The sequence below is a fragment of the Myxocyprinus asiaticus genome, chromosome 42 (genome assembly GCF_019703515.2).
Source record: "Myxocyprinus asiaticus isolate MX2 ecotype Aquarium Trade chromosome 42, UBuf_Myxa_2, whole genome shotgun sequence".
Lineage (NCBI taxonomy): Eukaryota > Metazoa > Chordata > Actinopteri > Cypriniformes > Catostomidae > Myxocyprinus > Myxocyprinus asiaticus.
In genome coordinates, this window is record NC_059385.1 from 26,572,360 (window position 1) to 26,598,381 (window position 26,022).

Genomic DNA, 26,022 nt, shown 5'->3' on the forward strand with positions numbered 1-26,022 from the left:
AAAAGGATAGGCAAGTCAAAATTAATTTTTGTGATAATCAACATTATACCACAAATGCTGTCGATACAGCTTAACTTGTATTGAACCCGGAATATTCCTTTAAGATATCTTAAGAACTACCCCATTACTGTAACTCAATTATGGCCCATGCCCACCATGCAACATTCCTAAATTGGCATCTAGAGGAGCAAAAACCATATATGCAATGTATGCAGCACATAGGGGCGCCACATGAAGGGGGGTGCCGTTGGTACACTTGGGGGTCGAAAATGTTCAAGGGGGAATACCCCACCTCCTCCTCACCCCCCTCCCCCAGAAGGCGAAAGTGGGGTGCCAATGTAAGTATCGCATATATCCTCGAAAATGGGTGATTGCGCCCATGTTGGCATCCACTTTTGTACAAGTACAACTTATTGTACAAGTCTACAGATCATGACCCCACTGACCCCTGCTTTGACTAAAGATAGCAAAATGAGTTCCAGCAGTACATTCCCATGTTACACACAAAATGATCAATAGCTGATTATTGCAAGCAAACAGCATTTTTAAATGTCTAATCTTATGTTTTTGCTCTTCTATCTGCATGGTATCTGATTCATGTCAAACTGTTGGCTTGTTGCACAAGAGTATAGTGTTGTGATGACGTCATACTGTTTGCATTCACATGCATTCACAGTGTTTCAAGAAATGATTCGCAATGCCCCAAACAAAGCCATTTAGAAAATACCATAATCTGAATGTATTAAATATTTTACAAAAATTAACTCTAGTATTATGCAATCAAATATTGTGGGTGTTGTCTCTGATGTTGTAGAGTTATTCTGGTGCAACTTCACAAAACCAACAAGGTGCTTGGAAAAAAAGAAGAGTAAAATTTAATGGCAACTGTATTAATTGCCAGTATACAAGAAATGTTACGTTTTTTAATCATTCAGTATACAAAGATAATATTAATATAAAAAGTTTTATCACATGTAAAACAAAAAATGTTATACACATAATTGAATGCCCTTGTGAAAAATTTACATTGGGAAAATGTCTTGTTGCCTAAAAGACCATATATAACTGTACACAGGAGTTCAATTTGAAGGAGTGACCTTGCCAGTCCCATGGCAAGACACTTTAAAGAACATAACCATCCCATGTCCTCCTTTTTGTTCTTTGGTATTGAACATATAAAATATCCAGCAAGAGGAGGCAACATTGATCAGCTCTGAAAAAAGAGAGAGGCTTTTTTTTTTTTTTTTTATTTAAAGAGTCTAAGAGTCTGTTCCCAGAAGGGATGAATGAAGAGTTGGTTTTAAAAGAGTTTTTATGAATCTTTCAATTATTTAAAATTCCAAATTTGATCAACTCTTTGTTTATAATTCTTTTATGCATATTACAATTGTTCATGTATTTTTCAAAATGTTTGAATATATTTTTATGTATTTTTATTAGATGAGAAACATTTTTACAATTCACAAGACAAGAAGATACCATTGGTTGAAAGTTAATCACATGCTTTCTTTTCACTGTGATATAATTGGAATCATGAATGTAATGATTACATTTCTGTGTTGTTGTCTACGTGTTGTTTTTGTTTATATGTTTTTATTGATATGTGTCTGAAATAAAAAAGGAATCTATACCATGTGAATTCATTCTAGCCCATTGATTGGTTGTTTGTTAATTTGAACACTGCCTTAGTTTGTATTTGAAAAACACTTTTATCCACATGTATTGTTTTAGCCCTGATGAAGGCCTAGATGCCAAAATGTGTTGGCAAAATAAAGATTGAATTATTCTCCACTCCACAAGTGCTGCTGGATTTGCTTTTCAATTTTGTTGTCGCTGATGGACTGTTTTCCTTGCTTTATCCAGTGTGTTATTGCATTTCCCTAACTGGGGGTGTTGGCTCTCAAATCCTTTTCTGATTGGTTGCCTCAGAGGTTTCATGAGGTCAGCGACTTTGTGTGCATGTGTGCGACTGCCTCGGAAACAGATCGTTTTGAAGTTCTCTAGGATGTTATTTTTGTGCTATGTAAAAATGGGTCAGCCAATAACAGCAAAAGTTTATTGGTATTGTGTAGAGACTGTTATTCTGTCTTTAATGAAAGTTTCTTGATTCAAAGCTCACATCTCTACAGCACAAAAATCTATAAAAGTAAAATTAATAAATTCCTAGAATGTTGTTTAATGCATGTGTAAGTGCTTGTCATTTGCAGAGAGTTGGGCTCTTTTACAATACAAGTTAATTGCCAATTCAATGTATCAATGAGTCCAGTAGAAAAGCTGATACCCATTTATTAATTTATATTTTGTCATAGCATAGGTTATGGAATAATACCACATTTGACAGTTTTTAATATATATTCGGTTTTGGGTGAGAACAAACCAAAATGTAACTCCTTTTTCACTATTAATCTTGCCATTCAGTCTCTAGGCACAATCATAATTTCAAGCTCGATTACACTTTCTAGTGCTTGACGCATGAGCAGAGAGCTAGATGGCGCTATAGGAAGTGTAATCGCGCTTGAAATCATGATCGCCAAGGAGACAGCTGATGCCAAGATTTACAGTGAAAAAGGAGTTACAATTAGGTCTGCTCTTAATCAAAACTGAAAAATCACGTCTGAAGACAGATTAAACCTCTGGAGTCGTATGGATTACTTTTACGCTTCCTTTATGTATTTTTAGGAGCTTCAAAGTTTTGGTCACCATTCACTTGCATCATATGGAGCAGAAAGATTCTTCTACAAATCTTCATTTGCATTTTGTAGAAGAAAGAAAGTCATACACATCTGGGATGGCATGAGGGTGAGTAAATGATTAGAGAATTTTCATTTTTGGGTGAACTATGCCTTTAAGTCTGTCAGTGCAGAATATTATCATATAAGAGCAGATGTCTAAACCTTTCTGCTCCAATTGTGATCTACTCTGAGGGAAAAAGAAGACTAACAGCTGGGTCACCACATGTCCTTAATTAAATAATTAAAGCATAAAACATATTTCTTTCTTCTCTCAACATAACATAACATAACATAACGTAGATGTAGCATTAGGTCCACCCTCAGTTTGATAGCTAAAGCAGTACAGATCTGCTCTTAGTGGGTGGAGAGTTTACACTATAGGGTTAACTGGTCTATTTGGCAGCAGGCAACCAGACGTTCAAGGTGCAGTGTGTAGTAAGCAGCACACAACGTCCAGAAAAGTTTTTCTTTCCCTAGTGGATTTATTAATCGGGAAGTTAAGCAATCATGCATTATTCAGGAGGTCTGTCTCTGGCTCTGGATCTCAGACCAGTGAACTAATCTACCTGTAGTACCTAGACAACATTTTTGTACCCTCTAGGTAGGCAGCTCACTAGGTTTTGAAACACAGCCTCACCTTTTGACCTAGTTCGGCATACCATGCTATTCTTACTCTTTCTGCCGTATATAGTAGTATGGGACCTTTAGTATGCTATTCTGAACAGCCTTTGTTGGCGAGGAGACCACTTTTAGCATGCTATGGCGAGTTGTTTAGCAACAAATAACCAATCATAAACTGCCTCAGCGCATTGATTAGTTTTGTTGTCTAATGGAAAGTTAAAAATAACAAGCAAAGATGACACTGAGACCTCACGGACAGGCAAGACCAAGCAGGCAACTCTGTGCACTGTGCAGCAGCGAGTTATTCGGCCCTCCGCCCCCACGTTCTGAACTTGTCCAATAAATGAATAACCTCGTAAATATGCAAATTACAACGTTAACAAACCTGACAACCCCAAAGTATGAGTGTTAAAAACACGGAGCAACCCACGGCTTAGAAGGACATTTGGTTTAACAGCGCTCTCTGAGTTTCATTCACGCATCTGCAGTTCTGAAGTTCACCACAGCTGTGTCCGTCCCACATGCAAAGTGAACAAACAGCCATATTTGACCACGTACGACTTTGTTTTTTTATCGTATCTAACGGTTGGGTCGTCGCACTTTTACATAAGCGTTTCATAAACAGAGGGCATCCACGCTTTCAGTAAGTGTTTGTGTTTTTATTGTTTGTGGGTAGCACTAACAGAGTACAACAACTACTACTTGTACTACTGACCTGCTTAACACGCTGACTGTTTGATTTACGTTTGTTTCAGACCTGTTATCTAATGCATGTTTGAAATGTTGCCAGCTGCATGTGTATTTGAAATGTAGATGATTGTTTTTCCACGTTTGCTGCTCTTCATGTAGTTTTCTACTGGATGAGTATATACGTTTTTGGTTTGCAAAAGTGAAAAAGCAAAAAACTAAGCAATACATAGTCAGTCAGACTTTGCAACAGATTCTCCATGTGGGGCTTAAAAAAAAAAAAAAAAGCAAAAAAAACAAAAAAAACAAATAGGTATTTAAAAATTAAAACCACATTTTTATGGTGTTGACCATAAAGGGTTAAGTTGACATTTCAAGCTGTGACAGCTGTGTGACGTATGTTATACTTCTAAAACCATAAAAAAAAAATATATGATTCTTGCATGATTATTATTATTCAAGCAGTTTTTTATGACCTCTTATTAATTGAGATTTCATGGAATATATGTACATGACCAGTTTCGCTTGTCAGGCAGCAGGATGATTGAAAAGAATGGCAAATATGCAAAAAGGTGATAATGGTAGAAAACGTAAAATCATGACCAGTTATAGCACCTCACTTAGTACACTTTCCCTTATACATTCATATTCTTTTTAACCTAGAATCTTGTTAAAATTGTAATTAAAATGGTAAAATACATGTTAAAGAAATAGTTCACCAAAAAATTAAAGTTCTGTCATCGTTTACTCCTCAACGTTTACTCACCCTCGTGCCATCCCAGATGTGTATGACTTTCTTTCTTCTGCTGAACACAAAGATTTTTAGACGAATATCTCAGCTCTGTTGGTCCATACAATGCAAGTGAATGCTGTCTAAAACTTTAAAGCTGCTTTTATGTGCTTTTTCGAGCTTCAGAGTAATCCATTAGACTCAAGTGATTTAATCCATGGCTTCTGAATCGATCTAACTGATTTTGGGAGAGAACAAGGCAGAATATAACAAATATTTCACTATTAATCTTGACATGAGCAGTCTCCTTGGCAATCAAGATTTCAAGCTTGATTACACCACTACATGGGTTAAAACACTGGAGTGTATGGATTGCTTTTATGATGCCTTTATGTGATTTTTGGTGCTTCAAAGTTCTGGCCACCATTTACTTGCATTATATGGACCTACAGAGCTTAAATATTCTTCTAAAAATCTTTGTGTTCTGCAGAAGAAAGTCATACATATCTGGGATGACATGAGGGTGAGTAAATTATGAGAGAATTTTTCATTTTTGGGTGAACTACTGTTCTTGTCATGTTTATGTCAGCTACTCAGTAAAAATCTTTTGTGTTCGTAATTTTGTGGAGTCAGAAAAGCCTGTATGTTTTGATTATTCTGCACTCAAAAATGTATTTAAAACACAAAAGCCCTTACCCTTGTATGCTTTTTAAAATGTAAAGCAGACGTGGGAACATTAGGCCCTTTCCCACTGCAGGTACTAAAACCAGTTTTAGGTACTTTTCCCTGGGACTAGTCCTTTGTGTCATCTTCGCACCTGAGGCATTATAGTTCCTCTAAGCTGTTTTAGAGGACATTTTTGGCTCCCACTCTGGGGTAGATACTTTTGGGGCGTAGAGGGTCTGTGGGAGGTGCTGCAGCCTGTGATTGGTCAAAAACCTATGACGCACAAAGCATTGAGATAGGAGAGGAGTCCACAGCCACCATTAGTAAACAAACTAACTGCTAGCCTGCTACTCAGAGAATTGCGCTAATTTTATAATTCCCTTAACAGAAATAAAATAAAACCAACAAAGTATCCAAAGAAGATCACCCGTTTCACATATGTGTGTATGTGGGACTTCATCGGGAGATGCGCTTTAAGTTTTCATTGCATCTGTACTGTGTGACTGTACAGAAAATAAAGTGATTACTGGATTACTACATTGAATTTTTCTTGGGATTACGGCTATAAATAATATGTTTATCATGTTTGTAAAGACGTCTGTAAGTAAATGAGTATTTCAGTACAGTAATTAATGTTGAGTCATAAAAGCCTTTATTGTAAAAGATTGCATTGATAAATAGGTTTGTTGTGCATTTTCAACACGTTGTCCGCTCACGCACCAAACTGTAACCTGAAGACACAGGCTGCGTCCGAAAACTGGAAAATGCTGCCTTTGGAGACTATAAGGAGGCAGGATGCTTTTTAAACTGTTCAGAGACCAGTTTTCTTAAGAGTTCCATTCATCCAAAAACACTGTCGGTTAAACCATTAAAGGGTTAGTTCACACAAAATTGAAAATCCCAGGTGTGTATGATCTTCTTTTTCCCCCCAGCAGAACACATTTGAAGAAAAATAGAAAAATATCTCCGCTCAGTAGGTCCTTAAAATGCAAGTTGATGGGGATCAGACTTTGAAGCTCCAAAAAGAGCAGACAGTTAGCATAAACGTCATCCATCGACTCAGCAACAGTATGCACATGTGACTTAATTGCACTGGCATGTTCATGCGAGAACTGACACACGTGTGACACACCCAGAAGAGCAGCGCTGTTTACAACTGAGTAGGAGGAACGCTGTACAGAAGTTTCATTGGTTTTGGTTTATTTCTGTATTTGTATCTGTTTGTTTACTGACAATGGTGCGTTTGTGTGCACCATTTATGCATCTCAACCATCTCAACAGAGAGAAAAAGTGAGATTACGTCCGTAACGTGCCAATGCAAATAAGTCACGAGAGACCACATGAACTCCGCGCTCTCGTGAATGCGTATTCTGCTGCTGACAGGAAGCGATGGTTTATAAAAAAAATAAATAAATAAATAAAAAAAAAGAATAATATTAAAAGTACTTAATTATTGATCTTTTTTGGACCAAAAGCAATTGTATTGCTTTAGAAGATATTAATTTAACCACTGGAGCCATATGGATGATGTTTAATGCTGACTGTCTGTGATTTTTGAAGCTTCAAAAGTCGAATCACCATCCACTTGCCTTTTAAGGACCTACTGAGCTGAGATATTTTTCTTTTTTTCTTCAAATGTGTTCTGCTGAAGAAAGAAAGTCATACATTACACACCTGGGATGACACGATGGTGAGTAAATGATGAGCGAAGTTCATCCAAAAATTAAAATATCCCTTTAACTGATTAGGCAGCTGCCTAGTGCCTACATTTTCAGATGCAGCCAAAGTTTGTGTTAAACAGCCCTAACAAAAGTGCAGCTCTAATCCCAGCGTCCTCTGACGGTGTTGTTGATTATTTTGTTGCTATTGAATCGCGTGTGCAATCAGCGTTACAAGAAAAATGGTTGATTCTTGATGACGTCACTACGGGGGTTACTTTAGTGAGAATGCAAGTGGGGGAAAGTCTCCTTGGTTGTCCCGTTCCTCTTAAGAGTTCTCATCTAGAATGTTACTAAGGGAAAATAACCAGAACTGTGGTTGGGATTGGGGCTGTTCTTTTCTAAGCTATTTAAAAAACAAAAGTGGGCCTAGCATTGAACCCTGGGGCACTTCTTTACAAGCCATGATCATTATGTAATAATGTTTTGTGTTTATGGTTTCATAATGGTTTAGGGGCTATGGCCTTCTTAGGAGCTACAGTGTGGAGGGTTATGGCATGCCGGCATCCCCTCTCACCCCTCTGTCGTGCCATCACACGCTGTTATAGCTCCCAGTCTACGCAGACCACTGAGAAGAGCGTTCCCTATGAGAAGACCCTCAAACAGGAGGGTGGCCTCAGCGGTCCCACCAAACCCCTACCAAAGTCTGCAGATGTTGTGGTGATTGGTGGAGGAAGCCTGGGGTGCCAGACCCTCTACCATCTGTGTAAAATGGGCATGACCAATGTTGTTCTGCTGGAGAGGGACAGACTGACTGCTGGCACCACCTGGCACACAGCAGGTATAAAAGAGATAGAAGTGGTTTTCAGTGTGCACTTTGTGATCAGAGAGTTTGCTGAGTTTAGTTTCTTGCATTTAAAAAAAATATATTTTGTGTTTAATTATTGATGATTGTTGTAAATTCTGTGAAGTCCAAGGGAAACCTTGAATCTAGGCAGCAAATCTGGATTTATATCCCATTTGCACAGTTCAAGAGTTTTCTCAATGAATAGGCTTTTAGAGCAGATTGTATAGGAATTGAGTCACAGCCAAATCAAAGTCTTTGGGCTTAGTCCTTAAAGCTTGTCAAATACAAATGAGCTGCACCTCATCTTAGCTGGTACTACTTTTGTACATGACCCAGCCTGCATTTTGTGTGTTAGTTTGAATGAGCAACTAATTCTTCTACCCTTTCACAGGACTTTTGTGGCAGTTGAGGCCGAGTGATACTGAGGTGGAGCTGTTGGCTCACACGCGCAATGTGATTAGCTCAGAACTAGAGGAGGAGACGGGCCTTGAGACGGGCTGGATCCAAAATGGAGGCTTGTTCATTGCTTCAAACAAGCAGCGATTGGACGAGTATAAAAGGCTTATGTCGGTATGTCACATATGCTAAACCACACAAATTAAAGACTTTTTTTTTTTTTTTTTTACTAAAAAGGTTTTTTTTTTTTAGTCTTGAGCAGAAAATCAATGTTGGCATTTAAAATAATAATAATATGACCTATTTAGAAATCAACAAATAATTCTTGTCTTGAAAGTCCATTGTAAACTACTGAATGCTGAGCTTGGCATTTACATATAAATGTGTCAGATTAACTTCGTGATAATTGTTAATGATTTTTATGTTTTTATTTTTTTGGGGGGGGGGGGGGTGAGGATTTTTTCCCCTTTTTCTCCCAATTTGGAATGCCCAATTCCCAATGTGCTTTTTAAGTCCTTGTGGTCGCATAGTGATTCGCCTCAGTCCGGGTGGCGGAGGACGAATCCCAGTTGCCTCCGCGTCTGAGACCATCAACCTGCGCATCTCATCACGTGGCTTGTTGAGCGCGTTGCCACGGAGACATAGCGCGTGTGGAGGCTTCACGCCATCCACCGTGGCAACCACACTCAACTCACCACACGCCCCACCGAGAACAAACAACGTTATAGCCACCACGAGGAGGTTACCCCATGTGACTCTACCCTCCCTAGCAACCAGGCTAATTTGGTTGCTTAGGAGACCTGGCTGGAGTCACTCAGCACGCCCTGGGATTCGAACTAGCGAACTCCAGGGATGGTAGCCACCACTGAGCTACCCAGGCCCCATTTTTTTTATAATGTTAAATATGTAAGGGATAATGTCAAGTCAATTGTTCATTATCACAAACTAAACCTAGAAAGGATGATCAGGATCTGGACACAAAGCGGAGGGGTTTATTTTCCATCGATAATGACCGTACATTATCATACTTATTGCATCATGATTACTACAAATACATACTGTAAATAAGATATGAAATGTTGATTTGAGTTAAAAATATTTGATCACATGACAAGAGAGACAGTAGAGTGATATGAGAGATGTAAAACAAACACTGCTATGTAGGAAATCTGTTACCTGGGACAGCTGTCAATTCTACAGTTTAACGGCCATTATATAAAAATATTTAACCTCGGAATGCTACAATTGACCAATCAGAATCAAGTATTCCATAGGGTTATGTAGTAATGTATAAAATGTAAAGTGTTTTTCCATTTCAGCTGGGTAAAGCCTACGGCATTGAGTCATATGTCCTGTCGCCAGCTGAGACCAAAGAGCTGTATCCTCTGATGAATGTGAAAGATCTTTATGGCACACTCTACGTTCCTAAAGATGGCACCATGGACCCAGCGGGCACCTGCACCACCCTCTCAAGAGCAGCTACTGCACGGGGAGCCACAGTACGTATCCGTGAGCTTCTTTACTATTTTTGATTATTGAATTATTCTGTAATGTAAATATGAGTCACAGGAGAAAGAATAACAGTATGTAGACAGTGCTAATGTGCCCAAAGCTGAAAAACAAAAATGTTGAGTGACGTTTTTAGGTTTGGAGGAAAAAGGAAGAGGATCATTGACAAATAAGGTTGTTCTACTAGGTGATACAAATTAGAAATCTTTTAAAAATCTAGTTTAAAACACACATGTCAAGTTCTCAGAAATGTAATCTTTGTGTCCAATTTGATGTCAAAATTTTTTTGAAAAACATTCATAGCATTTTCTAAAAAAAAAAACAAACAAGAATAAATTAATAACTTCAAAAATGTATTGCGGTGTAACCATTAAGGAAAGAATTAAAGTATACAGCTGTAACGTATTCATAGGATGGGCAAGGAGTAGGCGGGAACCGGCTGAGCAGTCAATGTAAACTTTTTAATGACACTGGAACTTAATGGAACTTAAACATAACATAAAACACACAGACAGCGCGGCCACGTGCGTCTCTCTCTCTTTCGAACTGGCATCCCTGGCTCCTCTTTATCCCTCTCCCGGCTGATTCTGCTCCGGGTGTCCATCGTTACGGCCCGGCAATGCCCTCCTCCTCGTCACATATCCCCAACGCCCGATTCTGGCCTGACTTACCCCCTCCTGGAGGGGAGGTGTTGCCCTTTCGGCCGTCCTTCCGCCTGCCGTTCTTCCCCGCCTCCTGGGAATCTAAATAGGATGAGGGGAGGGAGAGGGGAGAAGGAAAGAGCTAGCAGGAGAGACAGAGAGAGAGAGAGAAAAAAACTTGGCTTGCCGGTCCCCGAACACGCCGTCAACTGGTCCTCAGCCAGCTGTGCAGCGGTCCTCCGCAACGCCAGGCAATGGCACTGGACCTCGCCTCCTGGTGGACGGCAGTGGGCTCCTCCACCTCCAGGCAGACGTAAACGCCTCCTCCACATCCCTGCAGCTGGCAACGGCTGCTCCACATCCCGGCGACCGGCAGCGGCTCCTCCACCCCCTGGCGGATGGCAGCGAGCTCCACTTTCTGGCGAACCGCTCCAGTACTACCGGAACGTACTTACTCGACGTCGCAACCCTCTATCAGCAGCGAGGGCTCTCCGACAGCGCATCCCTCCTCCCTCCCAGGTTTCGGCACCAATGTAAGGTGTTCATAGGATGGACAAGGAGGAAGCGGGAACCGGTTGAGCAGTCAACATAAACTTTTTAATGACACAAAGGAACTTAAACATAACATAAAACACACACAGCGTGGCAATGCGCGTGCCTCTCTCTTTCGAATTGGTGTCCCCGGCTCCTCTTTATCCCTCTCCCGGCTGATTGGGCTGATTCAGCGCTGGGCGTCCATCGTTACGGCCCGACCACGCACTCCTCCTCGTCACAACAACTTAATCATTAGTTTTAAAAAAAGTAAAAAAAAAAAACTTTTTTCAAGGTAATTTTTATTTTTTTTAAATATCATACATTTTTGTGTCAATAATATCAAGAAGTTTTCTCAGGGTTACACAATAAATAAATGTTGAAAAAATTTGCCTTTTCATAAAAATTTCAAAATATTTGATTCACACTCAGTCTTGAAGGTCTAAAGGGTTCTTTGTTTTTTGTCAACTTAAACAATGGAATGGCTACCTACATGTTTGTTACACTTTATGACTTTGATTTGATGGACAAAAGTTTTCAAATATTAATCATATTTTAAATGTATTTGTTACACTGCTTTTTTTTAAAAGTATTTATAATAGATTATTCTACACTAGTAATGCCAACATTTCTTTTTTCAAGAGTTTCAGCTTTTCATTTTTATTTGTCTCTGTACGGTTACACCACATGACATTTTTTTATTTTAAGCCCCAGAAAAAATATCAAAATTACTTAGAAATCAGTAATTGAAAATATGTTTGTCATCGAAGAGGTGTATTCGAGTAACTGTTTTGTGTGAATTGCATTTTTGAGTATTTTTGAATCATTTAATAGATCTGGACAAAAAAAAATTGCATCATGACCAAAGAATTGTTTTTAAGATTAGAAACATGGAGTTTATTTTAATTGTTAATTCTTTTAATTAATTATAACTCTTAACACTAACTCTCATTGCCTCTCTATCAGAATAAAGTTATCCATTAAGTACTGAAAAATATGAGTAGGCCTTTTTTATCTTGTACATGGAGTGTAATTACCTTTCGGTGCTTTGATTCCATGCTCCATTTGTCAGATAGCGTTAAACATACAGTAGCTTTTGCAGCAACAAGGGTTGAGGTGCAGCATCACGCAAAAGCAAACGTTTTTAGTTACTGACACCACTGCAGAAATAACCTATTCACTGTGAGCCATGATTAAGGCATAGTTCACCCCAAAATGGAAATTCTGTCATTATTTACTTACCCTCATGTAGTTCTAAACCCATATGACTTTCTTCTGTGGAACACAAAGGAGATATTTTAAAGAATGTCTTGATTGCTGAATTCCATGCAATGGTAGTTGATACTGATTCACTTGAAAGCTTAAAGCACCCAAAAGTGTCCTAAAACTAGTCATTGCGACTTGTACATCATATTCCAAGTCTTCTGACGGCATACAATCACATTTTATGATGAACAGACTAAAATTAATGTCATTTCTTTTACTCTCATATCAAATTTAAACTATCAACTGCTATCATATGGAAAATGATTGTGACATTCTTTAAAATGGGCACAGTGTTTTTTTTTATATGTATTTTTAGAATCGAGATGAGATGGAACAGGATGGTTTGAGGCTTATATCTCTGAGTGAATTACTGTACAGTTGGTCAGTGGTATGGTTTAAGCTGTGACTGAATGTATGAAGCACATTAGTAAAATCAGTGAATAACCTTTTTTGATTATAGGTGATCGAGAACTGTCCAGTGACTGGTATCCAGGTGAAGGCTGATGATTTGGGAGTGAAGAGAGTGAAAGCAGTTGAAACTCCTCATGGGATAATCCAAACACCTTGTGTGGTCAACTGTGCAGGTCAGAATAACACAAACTTGCCATGTCTCCACCAGCAGAGGGCAGTCAATGAAAGTGAAATGCCATCTTCAAGATAGCTCAACCATATACTCTTGTAAAAGCAAACTTTGTTTATTGACTGATGTCACATATCACCTCTTATTTAATTATATAATTCACTCTTACAATTAATAGCCATTATTTAATTATTCTTGCCTCACTGACCTTTAAACTTTACAACATAAGGTAATCAGACATTGCAAAAGATCATGATATAATTTGCTGTTTAGCCAATCGATAATTAGTTTATCACATGATGCAACATAATTCTTATATAAAACTTTTATCAGGTGTCTGGGCCACTAAGCTGGGTAAAATGGCAGGTGTGAATGTTCCTTTGATAGCCATGCACCATGCTTATGTCGTCACAGAGAGAATCGAGGGAATTCAGGTAACCTTCTAGTTTTTAAAGCTCAGCTAGTAAAATTTGCATGCTGTCCATTTTAGTATTGTGTGAAACAACCTAACAACTTCTGTTCTTAAAGTAATATTTCACCCAAAAATGAAAATGCTCACATTGTTTACGCACCTCATGCCATCCCAGATGTGTATGACTTTCTTTGTTCTGCAGAACACAAATTATGATTTTTAAAAGAATATTTCAGCTCTGTAGGTCCATACAATGCAAGTGAGTGGGTGCCAACATTTTGAAGCTCCAAAAAGCACATAAAGGCAGCATAAAAGTAATATTTACGACTCTAGTGTTTTAATCCATATTTTCAGAAGTGATATGAAAGGTGTGTGCAGAGGCAGACTGGCCATCGGGAGAACCACTTTTCCCGGTGGGTCAGTCTCGAAATGGGGCAGTGATATGTGAAAGGGGGCCACGATAAGCTGAAGGGGGCCGCAATATATTGCCCCCCCCCCCCCCCCCAAATAAAAATTTTGGCACCCTTTTGCTTACATTGTGTGGACCAGAAGAGCTGAGAAATTTGTGCTTGTGCGTCATATTCCAAGTCTTCAGAAGACATACAATAGGTTTTGTTGAGAAACAAACCCATAATGTAAGTCATTTTTCAATGAATATCTTGAGGCCTGCTGCACATCCATGAGCACTATGAGAGAAGCTAGTCTACAGTGGCATGCGTGTTCACGCAAGAACTTGCAATCTTTAGCGCTAAAACAATGCAAATTCTCACGTGAACATACGTGCCACCGTGAACTCGCTTCTCTCATAAAATGAGTACCTATAATCTGCCATTGTGTTGAAAAGACAGACCGGAATATTCATTACAAATTTTCTTTTTATGTTCCACATAAAGTCATACAGGTTTGGAACAACATGCAGGTGAGTAAATGATGATAGATTTTTCAAATTTGGGTTTAAACTATTCCTTTAAACGAGAAAGCAATGAGAAAAGCAGGAAAAAATGAGCATGTGCTTTTATTATGAATAACCACATATACAGGAATAGTCACTGTTTATGTTAAACACTTGTGAGGACTACTACTACAAAGTTAACTTACAAAGCTATATATATATATATATATATATATATATATATATATATATATATATTTATTTATTTATTTATTTATTTATTTATTTATTTTTTGGAATGCCAAATTCACAATGCACTCTAAGTCCTCATGGTGGCGTAGTGATTCGCCTCAATCTGGGTGGCGGTGGACGAATCCCAGCTGCCTCCACGTCTGAGACCACCAACCCGCCCATCTTATCATGTGGCTTGTTGAGTGTGTTGCCACAGAGGCATAGCGTGTGTGGAGGCTTCACGTCATCCACCGCTCAACTCACCACGCGCCCCACCGAGAACGAACCACATTATAGCGACCATGAGGAGGTTACCCCATGTGACTCTACCCTCCCTAGCAACCGGGCCAATTTGGTTGCTTAGGAGACCTGGCTGGAGTCACTCAGCACGCCTTGGGATTCGAACTAGCGAACTCCAGGGGTGGTAGCCAGCGTCTTTTACCACTGAGGCCCCCTATCTTACAAAGCTATAATGTGTTGACTGACAGCCTAATGCATCTTGGCAGGCCATTAATGTACAGTAAACAGTCGGTTGTGTCTTAAGCCAGATTCACTGTGTTGTGTCTGTCCATCTCTTCTAACTTTTGTCTCTGCTCTCGGTTTAATCTGTCTTTTTGCCCGATGGTGAGTCCTACTGCATTCTGTAAAAGCAGAGTGTTCTTCCTGCTGTGGCAAAACATAACAGTGGCTGTGGATTAACCACTTAGCTCAAAGCCACAGCATGTATTATGCAACTCTGTGTTTAGTTTGATGCATGTTGTGTCATCTTTTAAACTGAAATGATGAAATATTTGTCAACCACACAATGTGGTGGTAAAATTGATAGAGTGATTTGCTCCTGAGAGATTGTGAAATCATGTTGACCAGAGAAAAACAAATATTAAGCCCACAAACAAGCATTAAAATACACAGTAGACATATCACTCTACACTGTGATTATATCAGCATGCAGTGAAATCTAATAGTGTTGTTTAGTAATGCTATATGGTTGGTACAAAAGATTTTATCCACCCTTTTAATTTTTTTTTATTGACATTTATGAGCTTTTCTTTTGCGAACCTTTGAAGTGATGTTGTTATAAAAAAATCAACCATGTTTAAAAATGTCTTTTTTTCTCTAGAACATGCCCAACGTCAGGGACCACGATGCATCTGTCTACCTCCGTCTCCAAGGTGATGCACTCTCTGTCGGAGGCTATGAACAGAACCCAATTTTCTGGGATGATGTAAGTTGTAATAACTATGTTTAGCCAGTTTCATTTTTTTTTTTTTTTTTTTTTTTTGTAGCACCCTCTTTGTTCTCACATAGTAAAATAATTTCAACTTAAATGAATATTTCACATAGTAGTCATGTAATGAGCTGAATAATGGGCAGTCATCTGGTCATTATCAAAAAATAAAGCCCTGTGTTGAGGTTTCTTTTGCAATAATGACCGGTTGTTTGTACATTATCAATTACAATTTTTTTCCCCCATAGTTGTTTATGTTTTAAGTGTTCTGTGTGCATAAGTCCCTACCCAGATTTCAGTAAATCTGTGCATGGGCTTTCTCATGAGCATTTGTGTGAGTCAGAGAAATTTCATGAACTGCTGTGTGTGTGTGTGTGTGTGTGTGCATAATTGAGGTCTTATTTGCCACGTGCACGCTGCAAATTATTGGGAGTGACAACCACATTTAAAAGTGGTAGTGATTCCCTAAATAAGTTTTTTCTCTGTGTGTGTGTAACACAGAATTTATTTCTAGAAATTGAGATGATTGTCAAGAGATAACCATAGCGACGCCTCAGTGTCTCGCACTTGTCAACAAAAAACATGAGTAGTAGCCGTTTAACCTGTTTGGTGTTCGCTGTTTTTGACCATAGAAGTATTACTCTGCAGAGACATACTATCACCTATTATTATCATATCTCACACACGCTATTAATTAGGGATGGGCATTATTGAGAAGTTCTGTAGTCAAGCACTCTAGCTTGATTACAGAAAGTCTCGCAAGAGCCGCATGCATTGTTCACATGCTGTGTTTATTATGTTTATTTGGAGTCCCACAGAAACACTACTCCTACCCCTAAAACTAACCCTAACTTAAAGCCCAAAGGGTACTCTTGGCATCTGCGTACAGTCCAGTGCACAGCCTTTCAAAGTATACTTAATTTGACTGAGCACATACACAGGCGGTTGGCACATGCGTTACATCTGCTCTGAGATACTGGACTATTTCTATTCAGGAGTTTAGACATATAAAGATCGCTTTATATTCATTCAAACTCGAGTAATTCAAATGCAGGTGTCTCCGGACCTTCTCACATACACGCTATTGATATGTGCATCCACTTTTTTTTTTTTTTTTTCACCTTCATCTCCTATTGTTAACCAGCGATTACATCATCTTCTAGCGCTTCTCATGACAGCAACGTCTCAACTGAGAGTGTTGCCACCCTTTGGACACTCTAATTAGTACAAATAATTCTGCGCATTCATAGTACGTTCAGTTAGAAAAATCGGGCCTTTCAGTGCTAGAGCACCCTGCTGATAACGAAATTTGCATCACGCGTCCTGTATGCAGATGGCTAGCATTTGCGTCTGACCGGAGTATACTTTGGGCTTTACTCTAACACTATATCTTAACCTAACTTTAGAAACATCGACTGAGACTCTAGTGAGACTTAAGCTGCCACGGTGTGACCTTCTAAACATAACCTGGCTTTACGTGAAAGCAAATGCTGCCGTTTCTCGTCCAAAACCTTGGCGACACATATCCACAGCGGCCCCCAGTGGCCTCAAATGTAACTGCAAGACTTGTTTACGAAATTCAGAGGGAAAATACAGTATAATTCAGCATTATAATTCAGTCAGTTTTGCAAAGGAAAATTAATTTGCTATATTCGAGTAGTGTTGTTAATAGTCGAGCTGGTGCAAAATGAGTACTCGATTAATCGATTACTTGTGCACATCCCTTCTAGTAATCAAGTCGTTAACAACTAGCTGTTCAGTTCAGTTCTGTACAATCTGTGGAATTAATGAAAATGCATTTGTCCTTACCAGAATTTTTCGGGAGTTTATCACGGTTGTTACTCCATTAAATTACTAAACTGTGTCTGTTCAGAATAGGATTATGCACTGAAAGGTGAAGTGACAACCGCATTTAGATGCAGTGTGTACATAGCCTTTTTTATCTTACCGTTTGTGTCAGCTCTTGGTATGTACAGTTTTTTGCAGTGCATGACATAGTATCAGAGACACAAGCCTTTTAATTAATCTGTGGTCAGTGTGAATGTGTCTGTGTGATTGTGTTTGTATCTAGTGCCTCTAAGTATTATCTCCTCCTCCTTCACTGAGTTCTGTTTTATTACTTTCAAAGCCGTCTTTGTCCCTTTGAAATAAACAGGCTGTTTTGCTACAGTACCTTTTACGGTAAGTCTTCTACATGTAAATGATCTCTGTTATGATTGACCAAACTCTGCATACTGGTGTAGTTCACACTTTCATTCATCAGGGCAGGCCTTGTCTATGGGATTTAGATGTTATCATCTGCCAAACAAAAGTTTGATTGTAAGTCAGTCAGATTGTTTAGAAAAGTATAACAGTACACCTCTCTTTAACAAGCTGCGTGATTTGAGTTATAATTTGTGTCCGTAGCACAAACTGTGCGGGACAAGTTACACACTGAAGTTTAATACTTCAGTGTGTTTTTTGTTTAAATCTATAACCTTAAGTTTGAACAATAGTATTATTAGGACATATCAATATTCGCTTAAAATGGCCTTTAAATAAAGATAATTCAATATATAATAATCAAAAGAATTATATGTATATTATACTTAAAGGTACACTCAGTAATTTTTTGTTTGTTGTCTCGGACTTACACTGACATCTAGTGGCTTGGATGCTGCATCATTCTAACACAATAGTTTTCAGTTACCGATAGTAGAAACTCACTATTTACAGTCAGCCATGTTTCATTTAATCCATTGGTGAAAGTGTCCAATAACAGGATGGATACTGAGATTAAACGAGTAGTATTCGGCTGGTCATGTGTTTCTAACATGGCCACCCCATGTGGGGACCCTCTCCATGTAAAATAAAACAGCTTTTATAAGGTTACTGATATGACTAGTCTTCATTTCAATGTGAGTGTACATGATTTCATATACGTGTTTCAAAATTACTATTAATTTCTTTAGGAGTAAAACTTTTTTAATGAAGAAAAAAATACTGAGTGGATCTTTAATATAATATAACTTGTATAAAAATGCAAAGACATTACATTATTGTGAATTGATTAGACAATGCAAAAGGTGGCTGTACAGGTCAGCATGTTGTCAAATACCATTTACAGTATGTCCATATCATTAAACATAAAGGCGGTTTTACACGGGACGAGGTGGGTAGCAGGCTTCGCTTGCGTTCTTGCTGGCTCTCGTGTGTACAGGCATTTATCATTCATACAAGAAGCAGTGCGAAACGTGCCAGTAGAAGTGCAATAATGCCCCCTACTGCTTCAGCTCAGTTACTGACTGTAAATATGAATAAATGTTGTATTAGTTTTCATATAAGTGATTGCACATAAATAAAATGCCACTTTTTTTCATAAAATCTTTTATAAATATAAATATTGTAATAAGCCATTTTTTGTATTAATATAGACGGTCCATGGCCCATTTGTATACATCGCACAGTCATCTATCTTCCAAACATAAGCTATACATGTTTCTGTAGTCTATTTTCACCTGGTACACCGACGCATCTCATGAGGCTCTTTTCCTATATATGCCTCTATAAATGCTCAAAGAATCGTTATACGGGTCAGGAAATTCAGAAACATAGAGTTTATTCTTCTAAGTATTGTTTTTGACTATACAAAAGCTAAATGTCATTTGATTGGTTGTGAATAAATTCAGCTCTGATTGGTCAATGACAAGCGGCAGCCGTGGAGAACTAAAATATTTTTATCTTGTGCGGTGTGCGCCGCAAGCATTCATGCACAACAAAGCGGCATGATTCTCGTGAACGAGCTTGGAAAGCAGTATGCTTCGACTGCTGCCTCTGTTTAGCCGCCTGCCACCTCTGTTTAGCCGCCTGCCACCTCTCTCTCATTGAAAATGAATAGGGAATGTGCGGTGACCGTGTCCCGTGTAAACGTGGTTTTCAACATCCCTTGTCACAAAAAACATAAAGGTGGTACATCAAGCTTGAATCAAGTATGAATTTCTCTGTGGGCAGGAACTTTTTTTTTTATTACAGAATCAGGGGGCATGATTAATTCCATTTTATATAATTAATCACACTGGATTAACGGGTTAAATCGACAGCTTTAATATATATATATGTATGCATCTGAGTGGGAGAATAATATCTGTCTGCAGTGTGGATGTGTGTGGGTGTTTGTGTTGAAATCGTCTCCAGCTTTGTTTTTGCCACTCCTGCATTTTGTGTACCTGAAAGAAGATCAGGTTTAGACCAGATGTTTACCATTGTCCCTCTTCAGTATGACCACATTTACATGAAAACTTCCTTCACAATTATCTTCCACCTGCAGTACTGCACGCTCTCAAGCGTTAAACACTTTCTCTCATTAAATTCCACCCTCTGTCAACAGATTTATACTACACAAAAGAAATAGTCTTGCTGTGAAATGGAGATTCAATAAGGAAGAAAAGTGTGAACATTTTGAGAAATGTGTTTTTAGAAATAGCTGGTCTGAACTCTTAATGAGACAGTGTGAAGGCTGTGGTCTTCTCAGTACATGCAGCCTCTACAGTTTTTATTTTTAAACTGCAGTCTGCTCCACACCGGCCACATATTTTTTCGGTTTTTGTGATCAGCTGTCAGATTGCTCGCACCATCTGCTCCTTACCATTCCATGCTTTGGAGTTCATTGACAGTCCCCTGTGGTGGCGAGTGAAGACAGTGACAAGCAGGGAACACTTTTATGAAGAAAAAAAAAAAAAAAAAAAAAAGATAAATTAAAGAAAAGTGGCCATGGAATAAGAAGACAGTATGCCAAGGAACAACATTTTGGCTGTACTTGGTGAGTGGAAAATACAGAGGAATTCACCAAAAATTTTATTTACTTACCCTTGTGCCATTCCAAACCATATTACTTTCTTCTGAGGGATGCAAAAGAAGAAATTCTGAAGTTGTTTATGGCACTTTTTTTTTCTTTGTCAAGCTTCAAAAGGACAGAAAAATTACCATAAAAATATGCTGAAATTTCAAGTTTTCCACTGAGAATCTTGCCCTCTGTCTTAGCTCTCAAATCGCATTCATGCACGTATTCAGGCATGTTATACTGTATTCGGTTATAAAATGCTTGAGAGCCATTGTTTACATCTTATCAAGTTTGAATTTGTGCATACACATTTGTTTTTCAAAATAATAAAAGGGAACATAATCAGTGACTAGTGGCCTGTTCCTCACACAAGGCTATCGTATATCTTCATGATATATGATGATGATATTATGATCTCTTTTTTGGTGCTTTTTTTTTCTTTTATATATACACTGGCAGCCAAAAGTTTGGAATAATGTACAGATTTTGCTGTTTCGGAAGGAAATTGGTTCTTTAATTCACCAAAGTGGCATTCAACTGATCACAAAGTATAGTCAGGACATTACTGATGTAAAAAACAGCACCGTCACTATTTGAAAAAAACATTTTTGATCAAATCTAGACAGGCCCCATGTCCAGCAGCCATCACTCCAACACCTTATCCTTGAGTAATCATGCTAAATTGCTAATTTGGTACTAGAAAATGAATCACTTGCCATTATATCAAACACAGCTGAAAGCTATTTGGTTCATTAAATGAAGCTTAACATTGTCTTTTGTATTTCTTGTTTGCATTAAACTGGCATATTTTAAGGTCAATATTAGGTCAAAAATGGCAAAAAAGAAACTGCTTTCTCTAGAAACTCATCAGTCAATCATTGTTTTGAGGAATGAAGGCTATACAATGCTTGAAATTGCCAACAAACTGAAGATTTCATACAAAGGTGTACACTACAGTCTTCAAAGACAAAGGACAACTGGCTCTAACAAGGACAGAAAGAGATGTGGAAGGCCAGATGTACAACTAAACAAGAGGATAAGTACATCAGAGTCTCTAGTTTGAGAAATAGATGCCTCACATGTCCTCAGCTGACAGCTTCATTGAATTCTACCCGCTCAACACCAGTTTCATGTACAACAGTAAAGAGAAGACTCAGGGGTGCAGGCCTTATGGAAGAATTGCAAAGAAAAAGCCACTTTTGAAACAGAAGAACAAAACGAAAAGGTTAGAATAAAAAACACATTTGTGCATGGAACTACTTTCTTAGGTGATGGATCAGAATCTGCCGTTGCTGGTTCAAACCAAATGATGCATCCAAGCCTCTGTTAGTAATTCAGAAATGTCACTTTAGAACTAGTATCATGGCTTGGGCTGTTTCAAACAAGTTATTGGAGAAAAAAGGATGTGTGTGTGTGTGTGTGGGAGAGAGAGAGAGATGGAACGTGTGCGATCACCTGTTGATGATGCTGTAGTCTGTTAGTCAGCTTTCTGAAGATAATGTCATTTTGGTGAAATTCATCCTATTTTCTAAGTGGAAAAATAGCTGTCCAAGCAGGGGTATTCTTTCCCTATAAATAGGGAAGTTCACTATAGTCTTTCACTATAGAAACCGCAATTGCCTCCGCCATTTTGAACAGTATTTTCTCTCCAATGTGGAAACTCTGGTAAGAGGTAAGAGGACTTTTGTGTCTCACACACACACACACACACAGTATATAAGGGCTGTCAATCCATTAAAATTAGTGATTGAAACTAATTACATGTTCCGATTAATTAATCGCAAATCAATATTAACTGAGAAAGGCCCCCAAATAAAGAATTTAGTATTCAACAATTTCAAATAATTATAGATATAGTATATTATGTAGTATAATGCATATAATTAAATTACATCATATACATATATTGTGGCAGCAGACAGGTAAAGCATTTTTACATTACAACATTTTTTAGTTTTATTTCCTTATCATTGAACAAATCTCTCTGATTGGCCTACTACTATTTTTAATTGTTGGTCTGTATACTCGTTTTGGAGCGTCTCATTTTGGTTGTTTTGCACCTCAGTGGTTTTTAGTCATAAGTGCTGTGATTTAGGACGTTGTGTCAATTTAAAGGTAATTTCAAAGTTTGAAAAAGCGCGTCTCGAGATCCCTGAATTCTGTGCTCCGTTCAGCTGTCTGGAAGCGCAAGAACGCATCATCTGTAGCTTAACAAGTCATGTTGCCTGTACAGCTAGTGTTGCACTGACTGCCCCCTACTGCCACATGTTCGTAAAAACATCAATCTAGGTTACCAAGCTTGAATTACACCGATGGTAGGAACATTCCTTACTACGTAATTGATGTACGGGTCGGGGTCATATTTTTTTTTTTAACGCTTTATTTTTCATATACTGTAATTAACTGCACAAAATTAACACACTAAATCGACAGCTCCAGGGCCACGTTTAGCCTCCCCGGGGCCCTGGTCTAGCTCATGAAGATTACTTAGGTCACGTGATCTAGAGCACTACACAGGTTAACCAACGTCAACATAAAATAATTAATATTCATGAGCAATGCCCCTTTAACTTTGCTCATGATCCAGAGAGTTGCAACCTATAAACAGATATAATCAAATAAAAATGCACTCATATGTCCATGCTCTGCTGACCTCTCTCATTAACAAGGCGTTTTCGTCTGCAGAACTGCAACTCAATGGAAGTTTTTTTTTTAGTTTTTCGCACCATTCTGAGTAAATTCTAGAGACTGTTGTGCATAAAAATCCCAGGAGATCAGCAGTTACAGAAGTACTCAAACCAGCCCATCTGGCACCAAAAATCATGCCACGGTCAGAATCACTGAGATGATTTTTTTTCCCCCCATTCTGATGGTTGATGTGAACATTAATTGAAGCTCCTGACCCGTATCTGCATGATTTTATGCATTGCATTACACTGCTTCCACATGGTTGGCTGATTCGATAATCGCATTAATTAATAGGTGTACAGGTGTTTCTAATAAAGTGGTCTGTGAGCATATGACAAAACTTGTCCAATCAAGAACACAGAGTAAATACATCAACCCTTAAGTGGCCATTTGTACGAATGTAAGAGACCAAAATCATGTTGTTTAGGCTGCAGCATGCATACTGTATGAAAATAGCCCACGTCAATGAGGATAAATTTATCATGCAATAAAACTACTAAAACAGTTAAGCAGAGATGTACATAGAACTAAATGTCACTCACCACTATCATCAAACCACTCCAGCAGATGCAGGGGGTCGTCGTGCTCTGTTTACATCGTCATCATACAGTTCAGTCTGTTTTAATTCACTGACATCCTCAGCTAATTTTGATTAAGTTGATCTCCAAAAACAAACTCTCTGGTGGTTTTGAGATAAGGAGGGCGAGTTCAATTATACTGTAAGTGCTAGGATTATGGAGCCACTTAAGATTAATGCAAAGAAATACATATTTTTATTATTTGAACCAACTTTCCCATGTTAAAAATGTGAAAAAAAGGTTGATTTTCCCCCGAAGAATATAATCACTGGCTCTGTAGTGCTTTCAAAACTTTGTTCACTTTAAGTAACATGTGAACTTCTGGCTCAACCAATTGCGTTACTTTGTGGTGGGACTACCTTTAATAAGCTGTTTAGTGGCAAGTTTGTGCAAACAATAGCAGACTAAGAGTGGCAAAAGTGTTCAGAAAAACTGTTTAGAATTAATTATTTTTACAATTCGGTGGCATCGGTGGGAAAGACATTACACAATTAATATTAAAATTCTTATTTGTTTGATATCGTGTCATAGTATATATGGAGCCTCCAAAAACAGCCAAGTCCTTCATGAGCAAGGATCATTCGAGACTAATTTTGGGTATTTCACCCTCTACAGTGCACAATATAGTTAAAAGTTTCAAGGAATCTTGTCAAATCTCGGTGCGTACAGGGCAAGACGAAAACCATTTCTGAATGCACGTAATCTCTGCTCCCTCAGACATCTTAAAAATGTAATTTATCTGTAATCGGATTACAAGTGCATGGCTGTGAAAGTAGAGAGTGCGGGTGCTAGACTGGCACTGCCTGCAGTCCTGATCGGTCTCCAATTGAGAATGTGTGCCGCATAAAAGAACATCATGAAGTTTCTTCAAAACATCTCCTCCTGTGTTCCACATAAGAAAGAATGTCATATGAGTTTCAATGACTTAAGGCTAAGTAAATGATCATTTTTGGGTGAACTGTTCCTTTAAAGTCAACATTGTGAAAGCGTACCCTTTTTATTTTCCTGTCCTAAATGTCCCTACTCTTATTCTGTATGATTCATTAGTGCATGTTTTTCTTGCAAAAGCTTATTATTGCAATCATTCATTCGAATGTAACAACTTTTTTTTTGCCTCTGAAAAGGCTTTTCATTTTTGGTGATGTAACCAAGGCATCACGGCTTAATATGAATTGATTAGAAGATTTTTCCGTTTTTGTAAAAAAAACTTTTAAGAAAATGTGAGTGCGGGGCCTGGGTAGCTCAGCGAGTATTGATGCTGACTACCACCCCTGGAGTCACGAGTCTGAATCCAGGGCGTGCTGAGTGACTCCAGCCAGTTTCTCCTAAGCAACCAAATTGGCCTGGTTGCTAGGGAGGGTAGAGTCACATGAGGTAACCTCCACGTGGGCGCTATAATGTGTGGTTCTCGCTCTCGGTGGGGCACGTGGTGAGTTGTGCCTGGATGCCACGGAGAACAGCGTGGGCTACATCTCCGCGGTAACGCGCTCAACATGCCACGTGATAAGATGCACGGATTGATGGTCTCAGACCCGGAGGCAACTGAGATTCGTCCTCCGCCACCCAGATTGAGGCAAGTCACTATGCTACCATGAGGACTTAGAGCGCATTGGGTATTCCAAATTGGGGAGAAAATCAACAACAACAAAAAAAGAAAATGTGAGTGCTTGCCCATGCAAAACTCGACAACACGATGCTAGAGTATTGTGGGTGGTTGCTTGGGCATTGCTGTGTGGTTGATAGGGTGTTCTGGGTTTTTGCTTGCCAGGTTATAACACTGTTTGGCCACAGAAGTGTGTACATTTGTGTGTGCATGTATTAAACAAAAAACTATCGTCAGTGCATGAACCACAACAAGTCAGTCAATTACTGTGCATTTAAGTATAGAATATGCATTTGTGAACAGAATAACATTCTCTCTCTCTCTCTCATTTTGATCTGACCTTTAGGTGTCTGATAAGTTTGCCTTCAGCTTGTTTGATCTGGACTGGGATGTCTTCATGCAACATATCGAGGGTGCTGTGAACAGAGTACCTGCTCTGGAAAATACTGGAATCAAATCCACTGTTTGTGGCCCAGGTACTGACACACACACACACACACACACACACACACACACACACGCACTCACGCTATATGGACAAAAGTATTGGGACACCTACACATTACACCTACAGGAGCTTTTATGACATCCCACACCCCCTTTGCAGCTATAACAGCTTCCATTCTTTTGGGAAGGCTTTCTACAAGATGATGGAGCGTGTCTGTTGGAATTCTTCCAGGAGAGCATTTGTGAGGTCAGACACTGAT

At 38.7% G+C, this 26,022-nt stretch overlaps 1 protein-coding gene across 1 annotated transcript in view; it reads left to right on the plus strand.

Annotated features, from left to right (window-relative positions):
* Window positions 1-3,780: 3,780 nt before the first annotated feature.
* The window catches only part of sardh (sarcosine dehydrogenase), a 108,674-nt gene continuing 86,432 nt past the window's right edge, over window positions 3,781-26,022 (plus strand). Inside the window, exons 1-8 of the mRNA XM_051684515.1 lie at window positions 3,781-3,996; window positions 7,609-7,935; window positions 8,333-8,511; window positions 9,657-9,836; window positions 12,745-12,868; window positions 13,198-13,298; window positions 15,520-15,624; window positions 25,662-25,791. Of these exons, the coding sequence (XP_051540475.1) occupies window positions 7,614-7,935; window positions 8,333-8,511; window positions 9,657-9,836; window positions 12,745-12,868; window positions 13,198-13,298; window positions 15,520-15,624; window positions 25,662-25,791 (1,141 nt within the window). The 5' untranslated portion in view covers window positions 3,781-3,996; window positions 7,609-7,613. The remainder of the gene's footprint in view (window positions 3,997-7,608; window positions 7,936-8,332; window positions 8,512-9,656; window positions 9,837-12,744; window positions 12,869-13,197; window positions 13,299-15,519; window positions 15,625-25,661; window positions 25,792-26,022) is intronic.